The 16,091-nt window shown below is 33.7% G+C and overlaps 2 protein-coding genes across 2 annotated transcripts; one reads left to right on the forward strand and one right to left on the reverse strand.

Annotated features, from left to right (window-relative positions):
- Positions 1 to 3,707: 3,707 nt before the first annotated feature.
- LOC110093535 lies at positions 3,708 to 4,872 on the forward strand (the record flags this gene model as incomplete). The annotated part of the gene is made up of 3 exons (XM_028694294.1): positions 3,708 to 4,101; positions 4,525 to 4,578; positions 4,656 to 4,872. Coding segments are annotated over 3 exons (468 nt in total), but the record flags the coding sequence as incomplete, so codon positions are not given.
- Positions 4,873 to 6,455: 1,583 nt separating this feature from the next.
- On the reverse strand, positions 6,456 to 15,335 carry LOC110093534 (uncharacterized protein OsI_027940). Its single transcript, XM_020818446.2, has 6 exons — positions 15,199 to 15,335; positions 9,843 to 10,029; positions 9,606 to 9,759; positions 8,748 to 8,791; positions 8,595 to 8,655; positions 6,456 to 6,813 (listed from the first exon to the last, which is right to left on the reverse strand). Exons 1-6 carry the CDS (start codon positions 15,201 to 15,203, stop codon positions 6,704 to 6,706), a joined length of 561 nt encoding a protein of 186 aa, XP_020674105.1. The 5' UTR covers positions 15,204 to 15,335; the 3' UTR covers positions 6,456 to 6,703.
- Between the last annotated feature and the right edge of the window lie 756 nt (positions 15,336 to 16,091).

The raw sequence follows: 16,091 nt of genomic DNA on the forward strand, positions 1-16,091 counted from the left end.
GGCCGAAGAAGTGCGTGAAAGGAAGAAAGCTAGCTTCACAGCCGGCGAGCTCCCGTTCGTTGTTTCCGAACCAGTGAGGGAAAGTCGTCGATCGAGTGGGGTCGGACAGCTACGAAGGAGCGGGAGGAATGGAGCTTGCGATCTCTACGCCTTCTGTGAAGCTACAAAGCCGAACAGCAACGGAAGAGATGGGGTGAGAAAGATCGGAGGAGTGGATGCTTGGCAAGAGCTGGAACCGAACGAGCCGAAGGCCTCATTTCCCTTTGCTATTTAACGACGCGAACGCGTCATGTAGGCGACGTGGGAGAAATGACCTCGATCGTGGCTTCGACGTGCGACGAACGGCTCGACGTGGGACAGCAGTGAGTAGGTAGGATTTGATCTCTTTTTTTTTTGTACATTTTTTTTTTTTTTTTTTTGTACAGGTCAACAGTGAATTTAAAAATTGGTGTAGGCTTGACAGAGTAATTACAATTTTTTTCCGTGTTTGCACATTGCATTTGCATGCTCTCAGTACATTTGTACTATAAATTTAGAGATCTTGCAGAAAAAATTGCTTTTAGTAATTTAACACGTCATAAACATAATTTCAAAATGTTTGCATGACCTGCGATGTGCAACAACGCACTGCTTTATCTCATTTAGCAAGTTTTCATCCATGGGGTTTACTACTCATTCGGGGACATACTATTTGTCGATAGGGTGTGCACGTGTTACATAATATGCACATCGCTTAGGGTGTTTGTACAACCCGTGACGTACAACATGTTGAACCATTCTGTTTTGCTTGAAATCCATTCACGCAAATGCAATTGCATAAGATTAGGTATGATGTAACAATTGTTGACGTGAATGGCCTTAATAATATGCACATGATTTTTATTTTTAAACTTATTATTACTCGCATTCTATCCACTATACACATGTATCGAATCTGATTATGAGTTCACAAGTTTGAATCTTTCACGTTTTTTTTCAAAATGATTTACTTTATTTGTATGTAACTTGCATTTTACTCGGGTAGACCCCAAATGGAGTCATCTTTCCTCTTATAAATAGATGCCCGTCTTGATTTGCATTCATTCCAAGTTAAATTCATCTAGTGTTTTAATGATATGTTTATATTATATTTAGGAGAGTTCTTAATGTGTGCTCCAAAAATTTGCGCCCGGCTTCGTCGTGCCTGTTTTATCGACGAGGAGAATTTTAACGGATTAGGTCCGGGGTAAATTTTCAAAAGGCGGATTGGATTTTAAATAAGACACTACCCAGAGATTTTGCTCTCATTTTGCGATAATTTTATGATTCGAGATTTGGCTTCCCACAGGCACAAACCCCTATCGATAATTATCCCTCCTGATAATGAGAGAAAACTTTTAATTAAGGTTTTTCGTTAGGTAGGCACTAAGTACTTGGTGTATAGCAGCAGTAATTTTATGATTTGGATTTTGGATTTTTACAGTTGAAATTTACAACCATACACTTAAAGCGGGTGATGTGTGAATGATGATAAAATCAATCAAGATCTCATAACTTCATCGTAATCAGACTTTAAATATAAGGATTACAACTCAACCGTATAGGAAGAGAAGCTTGTTTGAGAGCTTCATTTGCTTAAGTAGGCGAATTTGATCTTGGAAAGAGAGGCTTTGCGAAATTTCAAGGTGATTGCACATTTTCAAAAGATAATTTCATGACTCTCAAGCTAGGTGAATTTTGCATTCAACTTATTTTTTGTCCTCGTGCCATTCTTGAATATTAAATTCAAGCATCTAGTATGCTCATCAAGCACATGCAGATAAATTTATTTTTTAGAAGAGAGTTTGCACATTTGGCTTTATGGCGCAGAATGTTGGGCATTGAAAGAGAAGCAAAAAAGTTATGTTGAGTGTTGCAGAGATGAGGATAGTCAAATGGATGAGTGGTTTTACACTTAGAGATGGAATGTGAAATAAATATTTACATGAAAAGGTCGGAGTAGCTCCAGTGGCAGATAAGATTAGAGAGATTCATCTTAGATTTATTGGTCATGTAAAACGTCGACCTTCCCGATTAGGAGAGTAGATCTATTAGATATGTCCTATATTAAGAAAGATATAGGTAGACCAAAAAAACTTGGTTAGAAAGTATTTGAAATGATATTTTATTATTATATTTAAATGAGAATTTGACTCTTAATAAGACACAAAAGAGAAAAATAATTTATGTAGCCAACCCCACGTAGGGGGATGAAGGTTTGATGTTTTTTATTGCTGTTATAAGAGAGTTTGTATATTTAAAAATGATTATAGATTATGTGTAGTATTATATGCTCTTCAGAGCGAGAGAAGTTTCAATTCACTTTCTTTTTTTTCCCGTGCAATATTATGATCCCCAGATTTGAATATTAATGCATTTGTTGCTTACATTAAAACTAGTGGACAATCAAGGGGAAAACTTTTATGATGATCCTTCTTTAATGAGGTTTTTGCTGCAGGGGTGCGCAATAGAAGTAGTGGTTTGAGGAGATGGTTGTCAAAAGTGGGTGGATGATGTTTGTGACAAAGCTTATAAGAGACGTCAATAGTTAGACCCTCCAGTTAATCTGTCTTGATGCCACATCCATCATGTGTGGTAAATTCGTTGCAGAAGTACTCCACTTGATAATCAGGCTTAAGTGTCACATACAGTGAATCTCGTTAGGAAGAATAATGCTCATAACAGTCAGTAGATGCTGTGAGCTATTTGATATTGTTGATCATTTTGGAGAGAGGATGTAGACTTCAGGACATTTTTTAAGTGTTGGAATCCTCCAAACCATCAAGTTCTTCAAATCTATCCCGGTGGGGTTGGGCCCCTCTTTGGAGAGTCTGACCCCTTTGAAAATATAAAAAATACTTCTGAGAAAGAAGCACTTCTAACGACAGCCCAGTTTCCTCCATTTAAACAATTGTCCTTTGCTCCAACATGGAAGAATATATCTATAAAATCTGTGAGCAAGGCATTAGAACTGAAAACGGATTTTTTATATTAATTATTTTCTTATTAAAGAATGTTTTCTTCTATTGAGATTACATGTTTTTTGGTGATGAATGAAAGATTTACTCGATACAAGTAAGAATAGAGTATATATACAATCATGATAATGGAGTCCTAGCTACTTTTATGCTTGCTTTCTGTTAGGCCGACTCCTCCTGAACCGGTTGAACCGGTCTCTAGTGGACCGGTTTTGGTGTATAGCCGGCGGCCCAAATTGGGCGGAACTAGGGAAGAGAGAGGGAGGAGTGGAGTCTCCTAGGGGCCCACTTGTTAATTAAATTTGCTTTGGAGGGAATTTTTGAATTAGGGGGGGGGGGCTGATTAAAAAATTTGTAATTGTCCTTTGTCTTTAATTAGGTTCTTTTGGGGAAGGGTTTGGGTTTTGCATGATTTGAATTTTCTTTGAAGTTTCTTGGCGTCTTGGGCTCTAAATTCATCGTCTAGAGATTGAGAGAGAACGATCCTCCTCTCAAATTGTATCTTTGTTTGTTCTTGCTTTTGGTTTAATTCCTACAGTACAATCTACTGTTTTTGGATTGTTTTCATTGGATATCTTGCATTATTTCTCGCTCTTTTTACCAATTAGTGATAGGTTTGCTTGCGAACTCAAGTATTTCTCTTAGGCTTACTTGCGAACTCAAGTATTTGCTATCACTTTCTTTTTCTCCCGGTAAAATTGTTGACATCAGAAACTCTGTATTCAGGGCACATCAGATGATGTTGTGGACTGCTCCCATGGTAAGCGACTCTGGGAGCTTAGCAAACATAAATATGATCCCCTATGGCTGAAAGGTGGTGGCCATTGCAACCTTGAGCTCTACCCTGAATACATTAAACACCTAAAAAAGTTCGTCTCTTATGTTGCTAAAAGAAAGGCAGCAGGAAGCTCAAAGGCCACTGAACCAGATGATGCAGAGCAAAATAAACCTATTGGGAGCCGATATTTGTCTGAAATGCCAGAACTTTTGAGTCGTCCAGAGGCCGCAAGAACCAGTTTAGACAGTAGGATTGGCAATCCAAATAAGGTCGATACACCAGAAAACTCCAGGTTAAGCTCTGCCTACACTGAAAAGAGAACAAAAGGTTTGGTGTGGTGATTCTGCTTCTAAAATCATTTGAATGCAGTTATTGCTTCCTGGAAGCTAGTTGAATTCTCTATCCTTGCTTCCATCTCTTCGGCTTCGTTTGGGACGACTTTCTTACTGCTTCTTAAAGGGACGACTTTAAGTAGTAGGAAGAAAGCAATCCCAGACGAAGCCTTCATCTTCAAACATTGTAAGCTGTGAAAAGCCAACAGCCTTTTCCAGCTTACAAAAGGAAATCTAAAAAAGTGTTCTTCCCTTATTTCTCCTTTAGAAACGTTAGGATTCAATGGGAGAAGCATTATTGTTCATAATTGTGTTATATTATATGTTTTCTGGTTTATTTTTTAGGGTATGAATACTCTCCTGGGATTGTTATATGATTTTATTTCAATCACTGACATCTATATTGTAAAGGTGACAGGAAACTGTTGGGCGGAGAGGATTCAATTACCTGTAGCATGTAACACAATAACAGGTTATTTATCCTGCTTCTTCTTGCTGCTATATGCAACGTTTATTTTACTGCTTTTATATTTATGTTCTTTTATACAGGTGTGTATGGTAGATCATAGGAGAATCTCATTGGGAAAACTTTTTGAATCAATTTCGTTTCATGAGTTAGTAAACGTGTCAAAACAGGTTATTTTGATCTGTGAAGAGAATGCAATAAACTAAAATTGAGGTCATAGTAGATGTACTTAGGAAATTGATTTCAAATAGAGTTATGAAGACAAAGTTCTTAATATGTTATATGTTTTGGCTTAGATCACTATTAGTTCCATGATTTTAGAAGTTAGAGATGATTATTAAATTTAAATGTTCAATTAGAGTTCATGCAAAGTTGAATCATTGCAATGGAGGATAAATAAGGTTTTGTTTTGGACGATTTTCTCACTGCTTCTTAAAGATGTTTTTTAGTATAAAAATTATAATTTTGTACTAAAAAGCTTCTTTAAGAAGCAGTGAGAAAACTGTTCCAAAGGAACCCTGAATCCTAAACTCTAAACCCTAAACCCTTGGGATTACTTTTTTATTGCTTCTCAAAGCAGCTTTTTAGTATAATTTTTTTTTTATTAGAAAGTTTATTTAAGCAGCAGCAAAAAAATTGTCCCAAACGAAGCCTAAGACTCAACAACAACAACAATTGAATGTCTAGGAAAATTTGTAGAACTTTTTATGGGCTAATTTATTAGCATTTGACGTGTCAAAAAATTTTATTCAATTGTGGCCCATTTCTCTCTTTATTTTAATTTGTGATTTTTTTTCCTTATGTAATCAGAGTTATTTATTAAAAATTTTTTGATGTATTTAATGAATGATCAAATCATCATTGAAGTCCTTAAATTTGTGTGTGCCACTTATTTTTTATGATATTAATGATAATGAAGCATTTTAAATCATGATATGATAATATTATCTTTTTATTCTCAATATATTTTTTGATAATGCTAAAGAAAATGTAATATTTTAAGTCATGAAATCATAATAGTTGTTTTGACCAATATAGTATCACAATCTTCACAAATTATTTTGGTGCATTGTGTTAGTTCTGTTTAGAATTTAATTATGTTGATCAATTAGGATATAATATAATCTCAAATCTCAATTCAATTTCTCATGCTTGTGGTGGTGGGGGCTCATCCTTCCCTTGCTTGGGTTCAAGTGATCTGCACAGGATTTTTTTTTATGAGCATAAAACACCCTGACGCTGTATTTTCAAGCATCCTAATGTTGCAAAATTTACTAGGAGAAACAACAGAAAGCAGAGCGCCATATTTATCTATATTTGACATCACAACACTGCATGTTTAAGCACAACATCATAATGACATATGTTCTGGTGTTTGAAATGAGAACGATGTACGCGAGCAGAGAAGTAAATACAAGCAAGAGAAGAAAGATCTATAATTACTTCTCATTTTCATAATGAATTTTTTTATGATGTTTTTTGACATGATTTACTTCCATCCTCAACATTAAAAATGCGTCTTTCATTGTAAAGACAACACATCAATGTGATCATGATTGAAGATTGATGTCGAACTCATCATAGACCGATAATCAAAGGCGACCAATTAGGGTTTTGCATATGGTGCAAAATAAGTGAACATCAACAAATTTGATATCATGTCCATGGAACATATCACAATCTCCTTGGATTGATCATGTTGATGAGGATCAACTTTGAGCCAAAGTAATCAATAAAGGATCCCCTACATTTGATTAAGCATGACCAACATTGATGGATCAAACAATCCCATTTTACCATCACAAAAGAATTTGAACTTATCAAAGCAAAATATTAGCCAAAATGGAAATTATATAAGCATTTACATTGCAGAACAGCATATGAAAGAGCAAATCAGAAATGAAAAATACCAAACATCCTCATAAATAGAACTCTCTCAACTATGTTTACCAGCTGTTAGATAGTTCACACACAAAATCCATAATTTTTTTTTTGGGGAGGGGGAAACTACAAATGTCCATCTTAAAGGAAATAATAAGGCAAAAGCTTAAAATTTGTCTGTATTAATAATATCTGGACCACAGTAATGAGAGATCAATGGAGGGCACAACAGAGTGTTCTTGAGGATTTTTCAGGTGCTTGGAGCTTTTTCTGTTTCTTCTTTGATCTCTGAAACTTCTTCATCCTTTTTCTCCACATCTAGACCTTCAATGGCATCTTCAGTCTTTGCAGTTTCGGCCTCTGCAAATAATGAGGGCAATAAGTTAGGAGTTCATGTGTTTTTTAAGAATCATATCAGAGAAATTGAGAATTTGATCATTTCTTTGGAAGAAGAAGTTAATCTGTGCGTTGCAAATGAATGGAGATCCATAACAATCTAGCTTAAATCAAGAGGATCCAACCAGGAGAGGTAATTCTCTGTTAGACCGGTCCGCAGAAACAGAGGCGTTTTCCGCCTCTCTGTGCTAATGATAGAACCGCCAGATCCCATAGAGCAGAATAGGAAGGATTTTTGAGGGATTTGGGAGGGAAATTTGAATGTAGGGACTGTTAAAGGATTTTCTTTTGATTTGTATGTATTAAGTACTTTGCTTTTCGAGGATTAGGGCATATTGAATTTGGCTGAAATTTGAGATCTCTTAGATTTAGGTTTTCTTTTGGGCTCTAAAGGCGTCTAGAAATTTGGGAGAGATCGATCCTCCTCTCGAATAGAGGATCAATTGTATCTTGATATTTTCCGTTTCCCTTTCATCAAATAATACAAATTATCTAATGTTTTCATTTTTTTCGGATTTTTGTGTAGAAGCTCGTTGTTTTCTGAAGATTGATAGGAAATACTTCAAATCTACAAGTACTTCCTATCATTCTCCTCTATCCCTCCCACTTCAGTATCAATTATTCAGCCATTTGCTCCACCTCCATTGCAAATGGTAGGGATGACTTAACTTTCTCCCACAACAGCTCATTAAAGGGTAACGTTAGCTATTTTAGAGGGTGTTGGATCAAGTGAGAAGGAGAATAATAGGATTGAGGAGAGAATGTGAAAGAAACTAAGATAATATTTGGATTGAAAGAGAAGAAAATTAAATGAAACCTCGATAATTTTGGGTTCATTATGAATTCAAATCCATTGATTGTAAGCTTTAAAACACTTTTCATTTTCTTTCAATCAAATTCCTCACGTACAGACATAACAGGAGAAAGAGATGGAAGAGTGAAGAATACAGGAAAATTTTGAGGAAAATGGTTATTACATAAATCTAAAGAATTAGAGTATTTCTTAACCTTAACATTACGGTTAAATATTTAATGATATTAATTTATGTTTAATCTTCATTTTCATGCATTTCACTTGAACTAATTTGCTAATTCTCCTATCTATTTCCTTGGCTAACTTATACGTAAATTTTTTGCCCTCCGCAATATCTAATATATTACATAAATCATTAAAAGCTATATTTTTTTCATTGAATATTGATTTCTAACTTCTTCCAGAGTTCATTTATATATTTCCCAATTTTTTCAAGATTTTACATCTAGACCAGTTTTTATAATAAAGTTTTTTTTTTTTTTAACATTTTGATTCACCAACTATTTTAACGATTAGGAGTTTTTCTTTTTGATATGCCAAGCACATACTTTATAACATTCTTAATATCACTATCTACTCTTTCCAATATAATATTCTTGAATCTTACCCTAAAAAAAAATTTGTTAGTGTTCTTTAAATGCCTACATCTAATCCTAGGACAACATTTTTATTCTTATTTGCAAATGCCAAAAAATGGTTAAGGGAACACAAAATTAGAACAAAAAAAGGGAAAAAATCCCTAGATATAAATCTTACTACTCAAAAAAGATGAGATTGAAAAGTTTACGGTTGCCTTTGACTCACACAACTAATTGGCCATCACTTCACAAATGCTCATAAGGCAACATATTTCCAATGAAAACAATAAAAAATGTACGCAAACACAAAAAAACAAAATACATCAAGTTCAAAGATGGGTGTCAGTAATTACCTTCATCATCACTAACATCAAGATCGTCATCACCATCCATTCCACCCATATTATCAAATTTCTGTAAGAAAAAAAGGCATGCACACATTAACTATGGCAAACCTCAAAAACTAAAAGATCAAAATTAAAAGAAAAAAAAACATGTAAGTTTACCGAAAAGTCCATCCCTCCAAAGTCATCAGCAGTGGCAGTAGGACCTGACACAAAATAAAAAAAAAAAGTAAGGTTATGTTCCCAGAAAAAGAAACTAATATAATCAACCAAATTAGACAAAGAAACAATCGCAGAAGCAAGAAGACCAACTACTACAACAACAACAACATCAAGCCTTTGTCCCACTACATGGGGTCGGCTACATGAATCATTTTTCGCCATTGTGTCCGGTTAAAAGTCAAATTATCATTTAAATATAATAAAGAAAGATCATTTATAATATTTTCTAACCAAGTTTTTTTAGGTCTACCTCTATCATTTTAAACAAAAGTCAAATATAATACCTCAACTTTCCTAACCGGGTCATCGGAAGGCCTCCGTTTAATGTGACCAAACCATCTAAGGCGACTCTCTCTAATCTTATCTTCCACTGGAGCTACTCCAACCTTTTCACATATATGACCAAACCATCTAAGAAGACCAAATACACACACACACCAAAAAAAAAAAAATTAAAAAAGGATCAAGACTGTGTCGAATGCATTTACCTGTTTTTCATGCAAGAAAAAAAAAATTTGAATTCAAAAGGGGAAAAAAGTTTAAGTCTACATGGAGGACTTCTAATGTTACATAGTTTATCATCACAGAAAAATATTTGATTCATAAAGCAATAAATATGGAAACATAATTGTGTTTATTTGAAAATAAACTCTGTCGCGCTTTTAAAATGCTCCAAAAGACATCAACGTTCTTCCCCTACAGCTGTATTTTTCATGTCATGTTTCCAGTCATTCAAATCATACATTATTATTCTTTATTATATCATGTAAAAGAATAAATAGAAGTTTTAGAACAAACCATCATCTTCATCTTCTTCCGCCCATTTATCCCAGTCAACTTTAATGTAGTGAGGTAGCTTTCCATCACCGCGCAGTAGCTTCTTCCACCACCCCTTCTCTGCTTTTTCGATAACACAGAGGATGCTTCTAACGCCAGTGTTTAGTTTGCTTGCCTAGAAAAAAGAGTAATATAAGTGTAAAGAGGTGATGAACTTGAAATATGATAATTATATTTTTTGCACGATATAAACCTTACCTCTACATTTACTTTATCATAGAGCTCCAGTTTCACCTCATACAGGACATTGTCAGAACCAGTTGTACCAGAAAAGGTGAAAACACCATCTGGCTCAAGATTAATCTGAACATTTTTTGCATCGGCTAAGAGAATAGTAAGGTAGATCTTGTCGGACCTTTGGGCCCACTTGACCTCAGGATGGCGACTACAATAATGGAACACCTAATATTAGGTTTTAGAAAAGCACATACAATAGGCATTTTTGTGCATTTTATTTATGTAAAACTGAATAAAATATAATATTAATCAAACATTGAAGTAAATTTTAACCAATGCCATTTACAATATTTCTTTTTAAGTTAGGTCACCAAATCCTTCCACATTAATTCTATTTATTTTTAAATTAGGTCCCCAACTACTTGAAAATAGAATTAATAGTTAAAGGTTGTTATTCTCTCCTATTATTAAATAGAAGCTCATGTAAAACAAATACAATCAAATTCAAAATGATATTACAAATCGACGCATACTACCTCTATATGTTTCTCAAACACAATCTATCAATTGAGTGACTCATTCTATCTGTGATCCAAATCCTAAGGAATCAAGCAACTAAGAGTCCTAGATACAAGTTATAAGAGTTGGAGGGAATTATAGACAAGTGCATGGATATTTTTTTTCTCCTCCACTTTTTCTCTCAGCTGCAATTTCCTCTTTGATGGAAGAATTTTGTTGTACAAACAGTAAAATTACTGGTAATAATATATATATTTTTATCAATCAATACCTTCTAGGCAAATCTGTAAGCTCTTGGTTTATGGAGAAATTTGAGGTAGAGAGAAAGGAGAAAGGGCCAACAACTGCTATCCCTGGGATAGGAGCTGTCAATTAGGGGAGAAAGACAGAGTGAGGAGAGGAAGAAAGAAGTCGAGGAAAGAGAAAACTTAGATACGACATTTCAAAACAGGAATTTGATTTCTATTGCAACAAAAATTACGCCAATTACAAAACAAAAAGGGATTCAAAATATTAATTAAAAGAATATCAACATATCTCCAAAATTCAAAATCTTAAACCAACTTTTCTAGATTTTAGATAAGCAACTCCTAAATACAAGGAAAGATCTATTCATTAGTCTAAAATCTAGGAACAAGATAAGAGCATAGAATTCAAATGAAAAAAAAAAAACAATCAATGAACCCAAACAGAGTTCATACCCTTGGGTATCATGAGACCAGCTGGCTTGCTTCATGGGCTGGCAACCGCAAGTTTGATTCTTGGGTCAAGTTGATTAAGAGCAAGTAAGGTTTATCCAAGGAATATCCATTCCAATAGCAAGTTTTAATTCTAATTCTAATCAAGTGCAATTAAATTAACCTAAATATAGACCATGCACTCTCTTTCTTAATATAAGTTGCTAACTCAAGTTTACCATTTCTAATATTCCACTGCAATTTTGACTAGAATTTCAATAATTTTTTTACAATCTCTTCATCTATGGTTAAAAAAAGTTATTCTATATCTTAAATTCTAGATCATTGACATTCAAAAAGAGGGAAGGAACGTCAATACCTACATGTCAATTTTAAATCATTGCATATGAGAATTATCCATATACTTGTCAAGATACTTATAAAAAGTATTAAATATAGCACTTTATGCATCCTAGCTAGGTCAGCTCAACAACATAAACATGCATATGGTGCCCCCATAATTCCTCAATTCCATATTACATTGCAGAATTAAATATTACTACTTGGATTCATAGGCATAACCGAAAGATGAATATAATGTGAATGGGATTAAAAAAAAACTTCATAGCATCTTTAGAAGTATCCATGTACTAAGACAAAATGAAAGGACCTGAATAAGATATTTAGTAGAAGGATCAAATTTAGCTCTTCAAGAATCCTAGTAAAGTTATATCCACAACATGCTTAAAAAGCATAAACTACCCCAGTACCCCTTGAAGATTCCATTCCATGGCTTAACAAATCTAAATATCGCTAAATGGATTAATAGGACATGAGAAAAAGAAAAAGAATAAGCATGTGAAAAGAACGAGAAAATACATTAATAATGCTTGATTTAAGATTTTACATGAGAATATATTAGCTATTTCTATGATTTAGCTGGAAATTTTGCTTTTGATCTAAACAAGTTATAAATCTAGATGCATAAACACTAGTTTTCTGGTTAGAATAAAGCCCAAACGAAATGATTTGATTAAAACATCAAACCAAGACGAGATGCAAGAAAAATGGAAATGAAGAGACCTACACAAGAAGAAATCTGCAAAGTGAAAAAATACACAGAATTTAAGGAAAAGCATTCTTTTCATCAAAGAAAGTTTAAAAATGGTGCAATTTTATTAAGGTTACATAGGTTGAAGTTCAGCTATTTCCAAACAGTGAGAGAAAGTTTGCAGTCTTACTAAATACTTTTAAAATACTTAAGATGATGATCTGAAAACATTAATTTGAAGAAACCCCCACAAGTAATTCTTTGAGAAGATAAAAACATGAAATTGGCAAAGAAAAACAACGATCTGTACCCATTATTGCATGTTTCATTTAGAGATTCCTAGAAATATACAATAAATCTAACGGATATCTCCTCAGGGAAGCATATAAAATGCCAAAATACCAAATTTCTATTTATCCCATCACATAAAACGGTGGTCATCCGATGACCGGTTAGGAGAGTATATCTATTAGATTTAACAAATGTTAAGAAAGGTAGAGGAAAATCTAAAAAGACTTGGTTAGAAAATATTAGAAATGACCTTTCTTTGTTAGATCTAAAAGAGAATTTGACTCTTAACCAGACACAATGGAGAAAAAGGATTCATGTAGCTGACCCAACATAGTGGGATAAAAGCTTGATGTTGTTATTGTTGTTGTAAGTTACCAAAGAAAGTCAATCTTATATTTATCTTTCGTACTTGTAGCAAGTGACTACAGTTGCAAACTAAAAAAAGAATTAGCAATAACTCTCTAAAAACTAAAGTGTTAAAACCGGTAGTTATGCGCTCGAATTCATTGCACACTGATTTGAAATAAATTTGAAGTTTACAGTGTGCTAGATTTGAGCGCTCTCCCTACCCCCAAAAAAACTGATAGTTGAATAAATATAATTAGCCAGTAATGTTATTCCATGTAATCACTCAAGTTGTAGCGGTAACGTGTTTCAATGACACGTATTAAAGATTACAAGGAAGAAAGGTTATTGAGACAAAAGCATGTTGCATTTCTTGAACAAATAACTCATGCCACTGCATTATATTCAATCCCAAGGTTCTGCAGTCTTTCTCAAAAATCTCCTCAAACTTCTTAACCTCAAACACAGGCTTAATATTCTCAGATGGTTATACAGAAGGAAACATGGACAATGAACCAATGACGATTGGCCGGCTCACACAAGTTGATTCTTGGGTCAAGTTAATTAAAGTTCAGGTAAGGTTTATCCAAGGAAGATCAAACGTTCATTCTAATTCTAATCAAGAGCAAGTAAAATTAACCTAAATGTAGATCATGCAGACATGCACTCACTTTTTTAATTAAAGTTTTTGAAACTCAACTTTTCCATTCCAATATTCCACTGCAATTTTGATTATAATTTCAATAAATGTTTTAGAATCTCTTCATTTATGATTAAAAAAAATTACTCTATATACTAAATTCTAGATCATTGGCATTCCGAAAAAATTTGGAAAGGACCATCAATACCTACATGTCAGTATTAAATCATTGCATATAATAGGTATCCATATCTTGTCAAGATAGTTATTAAAAGTATTAAATGTAGCACTTTATGCATCCTGACTAGGTCACATCAACAATATAAACAAGCATCATATGGTGCCCCCATAATTCCTCCATTCCATATTACTTTGCAGAATTAAATATCACTACTGGGATTCATAGGCATGAGAAACTGAAAGATGATTATAATAAAATGTAAGAAAAAAAAAACTTCATAGCATTTTTAGAAGCATCCATGTACAAAGCTAAATTGAAAGGACCAGAATAAGATATTGAGTAGCCGTATCAAATTTAGCTCTTCAGAAACCCTAGTAAAGTTACATCCACAACATGCTTAAAAATGCATGAATTGCCCCCATGATGGTTCCATTCCATGGCTTAAGAAATCTAAGTATCGCTGCTTGCATTAAGAGGACATGAGAAAAAGAATAAGCATGTGAAAGAATGCGAAAACATATTAGTAATGCTTGGTTAAGATTTTACAAGCAAGTATGTTAGCTATTTTTATGATTTAGATAGAAATCTTGCTTTTGATCTTAAAAAGTTAAATCTAGAACCATAAGCACCAAGTTTTTAGAGAAAAAGTGAAAGGTATATATACAGTTTTATGGTTAGAACAAACCCCAAAGGAATTGATTTGCTTAAAACATCAAACAATGACAAAACATATAAGAAAAATGGAGATGAAGAGATCTACATGAGAAGAAATCTGCAGAGTGAAAAAAAACACAAAGAATTTAATGAAAAACCTTCTTTTCATAAACGAAAGTTTGAAAAACAAGCAATTTTATTAAGGTTACATGAGTTAAAGTTTGGGTATTTACAGATAGCGGAGACAAGGCTTGCAGTCTTACTCGAAATTTTGAAGATGCTTTAAAAGATAATAGGAAAACATTAATTTGAGGACACACCCACAAGTATTTATTTATTTGAGAAGATAAAAACTTGTTGTATGGCAAAGAAAAACAATGATCAATACCAAGTCTTGCGTGTCTCATTCAGAGATTACTAGAAATCTATAAAAAAATCCAATGGATACCCTCCGGGGAACATACAAATGCCAAAATACCAAATTTTGATTTATTTCATATTCAGTTACAAGGAAAGTCAATCTTATATTTCTCTTTCATACCTATAGCAAGTGACTACAATTGCAAACCAAAAAAAGAACTAGCAATAACTCTCTAAAACCTAAGAAGGAAACATGGACGACGAACCAATGACGCTGGGGATGCCTAGTAAGGAAACTAAAGCTGTAATTAACCACTTTTTACAGTGGAAAGCATCGTCTTCATCTCTTCGTCAACTCAAACTCCATAAGCGCTTACTTTCTACTTTTCCCTAGCCTACGCCGAACGACGCTCCATGAAAAACACCGCAAAATAGGTAACACGACATGAAACTGACAACTTCAGCATTAAAATCCGCTGTACCCATCGTGTTAGCTGTTAAAACCTCATACAATCAACCAAAAACAACAAAAGTAGCAAAAGACAAAACCCTAATAAAACCCTAAGCACACCATACACAGATATCGTTAGCGGTCATCAAACATGAATAACAAAGATAGACTTTCTTCCGGAGCGATCTCCATGTCGGACCAACATTACCTCATATTAGCGGCGGCAAGAGAAGAACTGAAACCCTAAAAGTGAGGGGACAGGCTCCGAGAGATACGACCGCGCCTTTCCGCTGCTTCGATTCGCCGAGCTGAAGTAAATCTACGCCTGTTATCTAAACTCTTAAAGCCAAGCTATCCATATTTATATTAGGTTAGATTTACATATATACCCCTAAATATTTAATATTTTATATCCATCGCCCCTAAATAATTTTAATATCAAATATCTCACTCATATATTTCATTCATACCAGTTATATCATTTTATAAATTTTAATATTTTATTTCTTACACTCATATTTGATCTATGGGTTATTGGTATAAAATATTAAAATTTTAGGTATTAAATATAAAATAGCTTTATATAAAGTGGTATGTATGTAAGGCTTCGTTTGGGACGGATTTCTTTCTGCTTCTTAAAGCAGCTTTTTAGTACAAAATAAAAATATTTTGTACTAGAAAGCTGCTTTAAAAAGCAGAAAGAAAGCCGTCCCAAACGAAGCCTAAATCTTCTTATACTATTTAAGATTGTTAAAATGGGTTAACGGGTTTAATTTGGGTCCAACTTGATCCAAATTTGATCAATTTGAATTTGACTCATTTAATAAATATGTCAAAGTGATGGACTTGAAACCGACCCGCTAGTCAACCGATCCGCCCAAACCTAAGTAGATAACCCATTTTTATTTATTTTATTATAACTTTTAATTATAGAATTTAGATAAAATAATATGAAAATAAAAAAATATCAATAAGCAAAAGAATTTAAGAAAAAAATTTAAATAAGTCACTTTTGAGTCAAAATAGAATTCACGGGTTAATAAATGGCTTAGAATTTTAAACCGGCCACCTGATTAGTTTATTAAACGAGTCAATCTTCTA

This window comes from Dendrobium catenatum, unplaced genomic scaffold (assembly GCF_001605985.2).
Source record: "Dendrobium catenatum unplaced genomic scaffold, ASM160598v2 fragScaff_scaffold_450, whole genome shotgun sequence".
NCBI classification, from domain to species: domain Eukaryota; kingdom Viridiplantae; phylum Streptophyta; class Magnoliopsida; order Asparagales; family Orchidaceae; genus Dendrobium; species Dendrobium catenatum.